Genomic DNA, 12,223 nt, shown 5'->3' on the forward strand with positions numbered 1-12,223 from the left:
AAATAGAAAATCAATAAAGAAATATTGGCCTTAAATGACTGGACCATTTGGACATAATTGAGATTTACAGAACCTTTCATTCCAGAACATCAGATTATACATTCTTCTCCAGTGCACATGGAACATTCTCAAGGATAGACCATATATTGGGCCACAAAACTAACACCATCAAATTCCAGAAGATTGAAATTATACCAAGCATATTCTCTGACCAGGATGCCTTGAAATTATAAATCAATCACAAAGAAGTAAGTAAATAGACCAACAAATACGTGGAGACTAAACAACATACTCATAAAAAATGACTGGGTCAAAGAAGAAATAAAATGTGAGATCAAAAGATATATAGAGACAAATGAGAATGACAATACAGCATATCAAAACCTCTGGGATGCAGCGAAAGCAGTAATAAGAAGGAAGTTTATGTCATTATAGGCCTATCTCAAGAAACAAGAGAAATCCCAAGTAAACAACCTAACATTACATCTCAAAGAACTAGAAAAAGAAGAACAAAGGCAACCCAAAGTTCATAGAAGAAAGGAAATAATAAAAATTAGAGCAGACTTAAATGAAATAGAGAACAAAAAGACTATACAAAAAAAATCAATAAAACAAAGAACTGGTTCTTTGAAAAGATTAATAAAATTGGCAAAGCCCAGGCTAGACTCATTAAGGGAAAAAGAGAAACAACTCATATATACAAAATCAGAAATAAGAGAGGATAAGTCACCATAGACATCACAGATATACAAAGAACCATACTGGAATATTATGAAAGACTATATGCCACCAAATTTAATAATCTAGAAGAAATGGTAAGTTCCTAGAATTATATAACCTGCCTAGGCTAAACCATGAAGAATTAGAAAATCTAAAATAGACTGATCAGCAGTGAGGAATTGAAACAACCATAAAAACCTCCCCAAAAATTAAAAGTCCAGGACCAGATGGCTTCACCAGTGAATTCTACCAAACGTTCAAAGAAGATTTAAAACCTATTCTTCTCAAACTCTTCCAAAAATTGAAGAAGAGACAATACTTCCTAACACATTCTATGAGGCCAATAAAATCCTGATACCAAAACCTGGCAAAGATAACAACAAAAAAGAAAACTGGAGACCAATATTTCTCATGAATACAGATGCAAAATTCCTATATATCATAGCAGTAAATCAAATACAATCACACATCAAAAAATAATACATCACTACCAAGTGGGATTTATACCAGGGGCACAATGGTGGTTCCACATACACAAATTGATCAATGTAATGCACTGCAATAACAAAACCAAGGATAAATATTATATAATCTTATCAATAGATGCAGAAAAAGCATTTGATAAGATACAACATCCATTTATGATTAAAACACTCAAGAAAATAGGAATAGAAGGAAAGTACCTCAATATAATAAAGGCCATATATGACAACCCTCAGCCAATATATTCAATGGTGAAAAACTGAAAACTTTTCCTCTAAGATCAGGAACAAGACAAGGATGCCCACACTCACCTCTCTTATTCAGCATAGTGCTGGAAGGCTTAGCGAGAGCCACGAGGCAAGAGAAAGAAATAAAAGGCATCAAAATAGGGAAGGAAAAAGTCAAACTGTCACTTTTTGCAGATGACATGATTCCGTATATAGAAAACCCTAAAGACTCCACCAAAAAACTTGCAAGATACAAAAATTAATGTGCAAAGTCCACTTCTTTACTATATACTAACAATGAAACTTCAGAAATAAAAACAACAATTCCTTTTGCCATTGCAGCCAAAAGAATACAATACCTAGGAATATACTTAATGAAGGATGTGAAGGACCTACATACTGTAAACTACTAAGTGTAGTTTTTAAAAGAGATTGAAAAGGACAGAATAAAATATAAAGATGTTCTGTATTCATGGATTGGAAGAGTCAACATAATTAAAATAGCTATATTACCCAGAGCAATATACAGATTCAATGAAATCCTCATCAAAATCTCAATGATTTTGAAAAAGTTACCAGATTTGCGTGGAACCACAAAAGACTTCGAATAGCCAAAGTGATCCTGAGAAAAAGGAACAAAGGCGGAGGCATCATGCTACCTCACTTCAAATTATACTACAGAGCTACATAATCAAAACAGCATGGTATTGGCGGAAAAACAGACACACAGATCAATGGAACAGAACTGAGAGCCCAGAAATAAAACCACATATATATGGATGGATAATTTTCAACAGAAACATACAATGGAGAAAATAAAGCCTCTTCAGTGAATGGTGCTGAGAAATGGGAAAGCCACATGGAAAAGAATGAAAGTAGATTACAGTCTGTCCCCATATATACACATTAATTCAAAATGGATCAAAAACCTAAATACAAGATCTGAAACAATTAATTACATACAATAAAACAGGTACTAAATTTATGGACTTTGGCAGTAGATAATATTTTATGAACTTGACCCCAAAGGCAAGAGAAATAAAGGAAAATAAAAATGAATGGGACTACAGCAAACTGAAAAGCTTCTGCACAGCAAAAGAAATGGACAACAAAACAAAAATGTAACCAACCAGATGGGCGATGATATTTGCAAACAACAGCTCTGACAAAAGGTTAATATCCAAAAAAAAATATGAAGAACTCATACAAGTCAACACTAAGCAAACAAACAATCCTATTTAATAAAAGAGAAACATGCAAATTGACCATACCCCTGAACGCTTCCCATCGGCTAATCAGCAGGATATGCAAATTAACTGCCAACCAAGATGGCTGCCAGCAGCCAGGCAGCTGAAGTGAATAGGAGGCTTGCTTGCTCCAGTGATGGAGGAAGCCAAGGTTCCCCGCCTGCCGCTGCTGGGCTCTGAGCTTGCACTCTAAGCAACTATGTTGCAATTATAGAAGCTAAACAAAACCCAGAAACCTGCTTTCAGCCGTCAGAGCTGGAGCGAGCAGGACCAAAACAATGTTGCAATTATAGAACCCAAACAAACCCTAGATTCCTGCTTTCAGCAGCTGAGGCCTCAAGCTGGAGCTGAGCCTCAGAGCTAAAGCCGGCTTTCAGCTCCAGTGACAGCCATAGAAAGTAAATAAATCCCAGAATAAAAAAAAGAAAAAGAAAAAAAGGAAAAAAGGAGAGGTTGGGAGCTTCAGTCACCCGCCAGCCTGAAAACGGCCCTCAGCCCCTCAACCAGACTGGCCAGGCACCCCAGTGGGGACCCCCACCCTGAAGGGGGTGTGACCAGCTGAAAACAGCCATCATCCCCTCATCCAGACTGGCCAGGTACCCAAGCAGGACCCCCACCCTAAAGCAACAAGATGGCGGCTAATTTGCATACTGAAGGCGGGTGGCAGTGGGCAAGGCTGTCCGTGGTCTGGGACCCAGATCTGTGACCCTGCCGGGCAGGGGGCAGTGCTTGAGGCTGTTCGTGGTCTGGGACCCGGATCCGTGACCTGGCGGGCAGGAGGCAGCACGGGAGGCTGTCTGGAGTCCGGGACCCGGATCTGTGACCCTGCTGGGCAGGGGGCAGTGCTTGAGGCTGTCTGCAGTCTGGGACCTGGATCTGTGACCTGGCGGGTGGGAGGTAGTGCTTGAGGCTTTCTGCTGTCCCGGGACCCGGATCTGTGACCCTGCCAGGTGGGGTGCAGCGCTTGAGGCTGTCCGCTGTCCCGGGACCCAGATCTGTGACTCTGCCGGGTGGGGTCAGTGCTTGAGGCTGTCCATGGTCTGGGACCCGGATCTGTGACCTGGCGGGCGGGGTGGCAGAGCTTGAGGCTGTCCGCAGTCCGGGACCCAGATCTGTGACCCTACCGGGCGGGGGGCAGTGCTTGAGGCTGTCCACGGGACCAAGACCCGGATCTGTGACCCTTCACGGTGGGGAGGCAGCTCGCACAGGGGCGGATTGGATGGGGTTGGATAGGGCAGGATGCCTGGCTTCTGCCCAGCCCCAGTCACTCTGTGCAGGTGAGCAGTGCACAGAGCCTCTGGACAGGGGAGGCAGGCCGGCGGAGGGTGGCCTGTACTCCCACATGGTGGTGACAGCTGTGAGTGCGTCAAGTGGAGCCTGAAGGCTGAGCTGAAGTAGAACCTGCAGGCCATCAGTGCCCAGGAGTGGCTGTGCAAGATCCGCCTCCTGGCCCAGAAGGTGCAGGATCGCAGCAACAGCCACCATGGCGGGCCAGACTGATGTCCTCCTGGCCGCACCACAGGGGTTTGCAGATCTGCAAAGCCAGAGGCCTCCGGTGTGCACATCCCCCCGGCATGCAAACATCCCCCAGCACACTGTCACCCTCCCGCACCTGCAACAGTTGCAAACCAAGGTGTACACAAGTTCCCCCCGCCTCTCCACCGCACTTCCATCAACCCGGCATGCCTAACACCCCCACAGGATGTGCACACATCCCCTCTGATGTGCTCACATCCTTTGGAGAGTGTCTGGGTGTTCTGGGTGTTGAGGGTGGGCGCCTGTGAGATGACAGTGAGAGGGCCGAGTGGTGATGCCCTGTTCCCACAGAGGCCAGTGCAGCTATGAGATCACCTCTGGGGGGTTAATGCAGTTGCTGAGGCAGGAGCAGGTGCACCTCGCTGAGGTGCCTTCGGTCAGCGTTCAAGATCAAGAACCCAGAGGCAGAGAGGAATTCCGTCCTCTCAGTGAAACAGTGGGATAGTCGGGGCGACTGTAGAGGAGGAATGTGCACTTTGGGTGCCAGCACCCATGAGAGAAGGCTGCCCTGACTGAGCCTCGCTTGCTTGGGGCCTAGCTCACTCCTGCTGGGCAGCGGGTGACAGGACGTGCTTTTCCGAATTAATGAGAGAAAACATTGATTCTCCTGCTGCCCACGAAGGTGGAAAGTGAAGTGGGGAGACATGTGGGGAGTGAGCAAGGTTCCCTGTCTGGGGGTTCCAAATCTCCTGTTGGTTTCTTTCACCACTGACTAGAGATATACAGGGTGTCCCCCCAAAATGTATACACACTTTGAATACCTACTAATTCCAATGGTTTTAAGCATAAGAAAGAAACAATGGAGCTGTTATCTGTTAAAAGTGTGGGCACAAACAGGTAGTTGGACATTCTGTGAGGGATCTCAGTTTGGAGAGGGTGAAGGCCAGACTGAGGGCCCCCCCCCCCACCCCAGTGCATGAATTTCGTGCACCAGGCTACTAGTCCTATATAATAAAGAGGTAATATGCAAATTAACCATCACGCCCTCACAAGATGGCTGCCTATGACCAGGCCTGCAGGGGGGTTAGTGAGGAATGACCAAACGACTGAACAGCAGGCTGTGTGGGATAACCAGGCCTGGAGGGGGGCCATGAGGGGTGACCAGGCCAGCGGGGGGGGGGGGGGCAGTTGGGGGTGACCAGGCTGGCAGAGGGGTGCAGTTGAGGGCAACCAGGCCAGCAGGGGTGACAGTAAGGGGTGACCAGGTCTGTGGGGGGGCAGTTAGGTACAATCAGGCTGGCAGGGAGGGAGCAGTTGGGGGCAACCTGGTCGGCAGCAGGGGGCGGTAGGAGCGACCAGGCCGGCACACAGAGGCAATCAGGCTGGCGGGGGGGGGGGGGGGGGGGACAGTTAGGGGCAACCAGGCAGGCAGGCAGGTGAGCGATTAGGAGCCAGTGGTCCAGGATTGTGAGAGGGATGTCTGACTGCCGGTTTAGGCCCAATCCCTGGGATCAGGCCTAAACGGCAGTCAGACATCCCCTGAAGGGTCCTGGATTGGAGAGGGTGCAGGCTGGGCTGAGGGGACCCCCCCCACATGAATTTCATGCACCAGACCTCTAGTCTATAATAAAAAAAACTAATTAGACCAGATGTCTTTCTGGATGTCCTTCCATCCTTCTGGATGAAGCTGGGGCTGGGAGGGAAGCCCAGGTCCCAGGTGCCAGAGGGAAGCCGTTGCTGGCAACTGGGGGGAGGAAGGCCTACTCTTGCATGAATTTCGTGCATCGGCCCTCTAGTCCAGTATAAAATGGCAGAGGACCTCTCCCAAGAAGACTCATGTGAAAAGATGCTCAACTTCACTAGCTATTAGGGAAATGCAAAACAAAGCTACAATGAGATAGCACCTCACACCTGTTAGAATGCGTTACCAACGAGACAAGTAGCAAGTGCTGGAGAGGTTGTGGAGAAAGGAACGTCATTCTCTGCTGGTGGGAATGTAGACTGGCACAGCCACTATGGATAAGAGTGTGGCAGTTCCTCAAAATATTGTGACTAATGGTACCATATGATGCAATTCCTCTCTTGGGTATCTACTTGAAAAAATTGAGAACATTTATTCACAAATGTTTTCTTAGAAACAGCTAAGAACTATATGATTTCACTCATATGTGGGATATAAAACTGAAACTCATAGACACAGACGACGGAGTGGTGGTTAGCAGGGGGAAGGGGTGGGGAGGTAGTAAAAGGGGCCACATATGTGGTGACAGAAGATGTGACTTTGGGTGGCGGGCACACAGTGCAGTGTGCAGACCCTGTACCATAGAGATGTACACTTGAAGCCTATATAACACCATTAACCAATGTCACCCCAACAAATGTAATTTTTAAAAAGATAGATGATGCAACGAGGAGGAAGAGATTTAGGGAAATTGATGAGGTCATAGTTGGAACTTCTGAGTTCAAAATGCCCCCAGCATCTAAGCCCACACAGAGAGGTCCAGCATGCAGCTGCGTAGGTGGCCTGGGTTTCAGGGGAGCAGTCAGGATCGGGGTTCCAGATTTGGAATCCACCAGCCTGTGGATGTACCAGACACCATGAGATCCTGGGATGCCTCCTAACGAGAGCAAAGGGAGTGAGAAGAAAACTGTGATCTACCGTTATTCCCAAGGACAGCTGGAGGGAGGGGATCAGGTAAGGTGTGCACACATGGGCAGAAGAGAACCAGGAAAGTTGTTGTACAGGCAGTGAGGACACAGTGCCTGGAGGGGCAGCAAGCTATCCAGTGACAAGGGCCAGTGGACTCTACAGATTCCCGGCTCAGTCTGGAATGGAGGCGTCCGAGAGAATGCAGGGACTGGCATTGAAAAGGCCATCTCCTTGTCAGAGGTTGGGAGGAAGTGAAGGATGGAGGCGGCTCTGCATGTTGACTGGAGAAGGAGACAACACTGAGTAAAGTCAGTTTGTGGCCTAATGTTTCCTGAAGTCGATGCCCCGCCTCTGATAAGCAGGGGAGGCAGTGGGTAGTGGCACCTCAAGAGGCTGCTTGAGAGAAGGGAGTGCCCCCGGGGGGAGGAGGCTAATGCCCGTCCACAGAGAATGGCTCAGGGCCTTCTGTGGGCCCAGACGCGTTGTAGAGAACTGGCTGCATCACCTTTCCTGTGTCCAGGTTGAGGTTTTGCTAGAAGGTGTTACTGATGCCAGGACCCCTGCCCCCTCTCCAGTGGCCATGGCTCTTTAGAGTGTCTAACACAGAAGAGGCAGCGGCCGCTTGTTCTGCAAGAGCTTTGGCTCTTTTACCAACTCCCTGGTGTCTCTCAGGCCATGAGCGCCAGGCCGGGCCTGGAGTTTGTAAGTCCTTGATGCACAGCCGCCTCCCAGTTTCCTACCTTCCCACCTCTAGGGCACCCACACACCCGCAGAGATGGGGAGGCTCTTCTGACACTCATTCTGCCCAGGCCCTCGTCATCCACTGCATCCCTGTTCATGGTCAGTGGTGGCCCTGCCTGGGAGCCTCAGTCCTGAATGTCTGAAGTTGGGGGAAGTCTGGGCCCACACCTTGTTTTTTATAGCCCTTCTGCCGGCTCTGCAGAGAGGCCCCGGCCTGAGCAGCTGGGTGAGCTGGTTAGGTAGGAACACAGGCACCATTGTGCAAGCAAGTTCCTGCTGGTTTCTTCCCACTTCCCTTTGGATATTGAGCTTCCCTTGACCAGTGTTTGCTTCTGCTTCACTGAGGCAGCGATGGGTCCGTGTGCACGGAGGCCCGGTGTGGGCAGTGTGCCAGCACTCAGGACACACCGTGGTTCCCCTTAGCCACGGGTTTGCTCTCCGAGGTTGCAGTTACCTGTGGCCAACCGCAGTCCAATAATCTGAAATGGAAAATTCCAGAAATAAACCATTCATGCATTTTGCACCATTTGCATAGTGTGATGAAATCTCACACCGTCCATCCTGCGCCAGGTGCCTGGGACGTGACCATTGCTTCATCCGCATCTGCACGCTGTAGGCACTACCCGGTCAGTCCCTCCCTCCGTAGCCGCCTCGGTTAGTCAATCTTTAGTCAATCGACGCTGTGTGTCTTGGGCTGTGCTCCAGCAACCCTGGCGTTGCCTAACGTCACCCAAGCCCAGGAGCAGGGATGCCGGCAGCCCAGGAGTGCCCAGAAGCCGGGTTGCTGCCTGTGGGTGAAGAGGCGAAAGTTCCTGACTTTATAAGGAGGCGGTCAGGTCTCTGGTGAGACCATGTCCCGTGGAATTGTGAAGCAGGAAAAGCAAACAGTGCTCGTCTTGCTGTCACACCTCACACTGGAAGAGTTACGGCCACAGCGCGTGACCCATCCTCAGTTAGGATGGAGAAGGCCTCGTGAGGCTCACGGCCCTCCTCTGGCAGGCGGTCAGGAGGCCAGCAGTGCCCAGCGCTAGGCCCCAGGGTGCGCCCTTCACTCACTTCTCCTGTCAGGGGCACGGCGGCCCTCACATCGTCCCCACAGGGTGCTGGGGCCGTGTGACACTGAGAGAGAGAGCCTCACACCTTCCATTGCAGTGTGTCGTCCTGTTTCCTTACTAGTTAGTGCTGATCTCCTTGAGTCTCTTTTATAAGTTAAGCTTCATCACGTGTGTGTGTGTGTGTGTGTGTTTGTGTGTGTGTGTGTAGAGCTCGGTGCTGCCCACGGCTTCAGGCACCCACAGGGTCGGGGAAGGGGTGACGAGGACGCCTTGCCGACAGGGGAAGCTGCTGGGCGTTTACACTGGGGAGGGAGACGGGCAAAGGGCCTTTCTTTCATCATCCTGGTGGCAAATCACTTATCTCGCCTCCAGCCAAAGCCCGGGAGTGACTCCAGGCTCCTGGGCACCAATGACGGAGAGCCACATGGGAGGGCAGGGCAATAAAAGGCGGGTGGCCAGCAGGCTGCACACCAGGCCAGGCCAGAGGAGGAGCTGTGTTCTGTCCACGGTAAGTCCTGTGGCAAGCCCACCTGGCGCTCTCCAGGCCCTGGGGCCGCCCCAGACCCCCTGCTAGGCTTGTGAGGGTCACTTATTTCTGGAAACTCTCAGAACCCAGCAAGGAGTCTGGACACTGGCCCTTGCCCAGCGCTCCAGACGCCACTCCAGCTCCAGACGCCACTTCGGCCCTGTCCGGTGCTCTCCTCGCATTTTCGCGCCACCCTTCCAGACACAGCTTGCTCTCTAGCCCACGTCCCCCAGGGGCGGTCAGAAGCCTCTGAAGGTCTGCCCATTGGAGGAAAGGGTTTTCCAGAACAGAACATGTCATTGCAGGCCCTTCACAGCGATTCGTCTCTGCCTGCCTGCAGGCTTACGTAGGCACTCATTTCTCAAGCCTTGACTGGGCACCTGGGATGCCAGACGCTGCCACCAGCACGCCCGGCCTAGCCTGGCATGGCTCACTTCACAGAGACCTCCGCTCCCCATGGGCACACAGGGGCTTTTAGCCAGGCCTGGCACACAGCACAGGACAGGGCCACTCCCTGTCTGCAGGTGTCCCCAGCACCACCCCTCCCCCCACCCAGTTTCCAGACCCTCACCTCGCCCTGAGGAGGAGCAGGACCTGCCCCAGACCCGAGGACTCCCGGAGCAGCTGACAAAGCTCCCGCTCCTCTCGCCTCAGCCTCCTCTCCTTTGCCCCAGCTCTTCCCTGCCTGTCCCACCTGCTCTCAAACAATAGGGCCTCCAGGAAGGAGAGTGGCCACTTCTGTGCCGTAAGCAAACTGTTTACCTTCCTGCTAGCCTCCTGCAGGAGGCTCACTGCGTGGTTCCAGGATCCGTGTTCTGGAGCCTCAGTGTCTTCATCCTGCAGTGGCAGCAATGATGGCAGCTCCTTGGAGGGTGGCTCGGAGCTTTAGATGAGCCCTGTGCCAGGGATGAGGACACATCCTGGTTGGCACTGTGTGAGCTCCCTTCAGCCTCGCACCCCTGACCGCACTGGCCTTCCCCTCCCAGCTGCACGGAGAGTCGGAGCCGCTGTGTGAGCTGCAGCCTGGGTTTATGGAGAGGATGCTGGGCTTCCCGGTCCTGTGGCTGATCTCAGCCGCCTGCGCTCTGGCCTTGGCCTCTACAGAGCAGCCAGGTGAGTGCTCTGCTCGCCTGCGTCTCAACTGCCCCCCCTCGCCCCGCCCCGCCACACACACACCTGGGAGTGAGCAGGGCTGTGCAGCGAAGGCAGCTGTGGCCCAATGAGAGGAGCAGGGGCCTTGGAAGCTGGAAGTCAAGGGGCCAAGGAGAGAAGAGCCAGAATCAAGTAACTGTCCCTCAAAGAGCCGAATCAGAAGTCCCCCTGCCAGTTAACATAGAGTGGGAGAGTGGGAGCCAGTTAGCATAGCTCCCATGTCAGGTGTGGGGAGATGGGGACTGGGTGTGTGAGGGCGGGAGCCCCGACGCTCTGGGCCTGGCTGTGGCCTTCGCCGGCCTCTGACCAGTGTGCCCACCTATGGATTGAGGGTTTAGTGACCCCTGTGGCTCATGAAACCCACAGATTATGCATCTTAGACGCCACAGGAAGGGTCCCAGGGTCACACTCGGTGAAAATTTCTGCAGGAGTCACCTGTGCAGGGCGGAGCAGGGGGGGGGGGGGGGACTCAGTCCAAGGCCTCCCTTGGGAAAACCCAGTGTGCACAGGAACTACTCCAGGAACAAGTGCAGAGCCCTTCCCTCAAAACAAACACAGGCACCCCAGGCTTGAAATCTCCCAACCTCCCTGTGCACGCAGTCCCATCCCTCAGGCGCTCACACTCTCCCCCGTCACAGCTGGAGGGGCTGGCATCCCGTCCCGCAGCCAGGCCACCTGAACCCTCTAACAGCCCTTTAAGGGCTTGACCTCCCATGTTGGGCACACACACCCCACGGGGACTGCGGTCCTGGGGGTGCATGGCAAGCTCGTACGGAGTTTTTGGTGGCTCTATGTTTCCATATGTATTAAACAGATATAACTAGTACATCATGCTTGTGGTATAATAGGTATTACTCCTTGGGATGAAATGAACTTGTAAGAAAATCATTGGAAAAAGCATATGAAGTAAACAATAGGACAGAGGGACACAGGTGTGTGTGGGGGGGTGGGGGGAGGGAGGGGTTGGGAACCACTAGCCCACAGGTGTTGTTTGGCAAATGAGTCTCAGAAGAATTGGGCCACCGGCCAAGGCCACAGCCATCCAGCCATCAGGTATGGATGGCTTTAACCCCAGAGCTGACCAGCGGTGGTCCCCTCCCCCTCCCCCTCTCTTCACACTCACTGCCCCCTGAGTCGGTGAAAACCAGGAGGCTCTGTTCCATCTGTGGTTCAGAGCGGGGGTGGGGGGTGTAACTTTGCCCTCAGGGACGTTGCAAGGAATGGAGACAACTCGGGGAGGGGGAGGAGGTGCCGTGGCATTGGGGGAAGAGCGCAGGGAGGCGCTAAGCACCCCACGTGCAGGACGCCCGAGTGTCAGGTTGAGGCACCTTGTGTCCAGACCTGTGTCTGCTGATGAGGGACCAGGCTCTGTGGTATGTCAGGGAGGAAAGTGAGTGGGAGAAAAAGTGCACAGCATTGAGCCCGTGATGAACGCGCAGGAAGGGTCTACAACAGGTGAGGTTACTTCTGAGGGTGGTGAGCTTCTCACTTTAAGGGCACGGAGTGTTTCCAACGTCTGCACAGAGGAAGGCACGCTGGTCAGACAGGACCACAGCGTGGGGGCCGAACGCAGAGCACCACCCCCCAGCCGGGCCACCCAGCTCAACGTGCGGGCAGAGAGCCGATGCTCTTTTTGAAAATATATGTACTTTTACTGACTTCAGAGGGAGACAGGAACATCAATGATGCGAGAGAATCATTGATCGGCTGCTCCTGCACAACCCCCACTGGGGATCAAGCCTGCAACCGGGGCATGTGCCCTGACCCGGAATTGAACCGTGACCTCCTGGTTCATAGGTCGAAGCTCAACGTCCTGAGCCATGCTGGCTGGGCCGGAGCTTCTTATTTTTAATTAAAAAATTGTAATGTTGACATTATTGCAGGGTCCCCTCCACCCCCTTAGCCCACCTCCGCCCTCCCTGCCTCCCCCTCCCTTGGCCTTCTCA

General features: G+C 52.0%; 1 protein-coding gene across 1 annotated transcript in view; it reads left to right on the forward strand.

Moving 5' to 3' along the window:
• Positions 1-9,031: 9,031 nt before the first annotated feature.
• Positions 9,032-12,223, forward strand: part of LOC139008364 (pancreatic secretory granule membrane major glycoprotein GP2-like) — a 13,328-nt gene continuing 10,136 nt past the window's right edge. Inside the window, 2 exon segments of the mRNA XM_070411681.1 lie at positions 9,032-9,107; positions 10,112-10,238. Coding sequence (XP_070267782.1) covers positions 10,157-10,238 — 82 coding nt within the window. The 5' untranslated portion in view covers positions 9,032-9,107; positions 10,112-10,156.

Source organism: Myotis yumanensis, unplaced genomic scaffold (genome assembly GCF_028538775.1).
Source record: "Myotis yumanensis isolate MYYU_CA2020_CCGP unplaced genomic scaffold, mMyoYum1.0.hap1 SCAF_4, whole genome shotgun sequence".
Lineage (NCBI taxonomy): Eukaryota > Metazoa > Chordata > Mammalia > Chiroptera > Vespertilionidae > Myotis > Myotis yumanensis.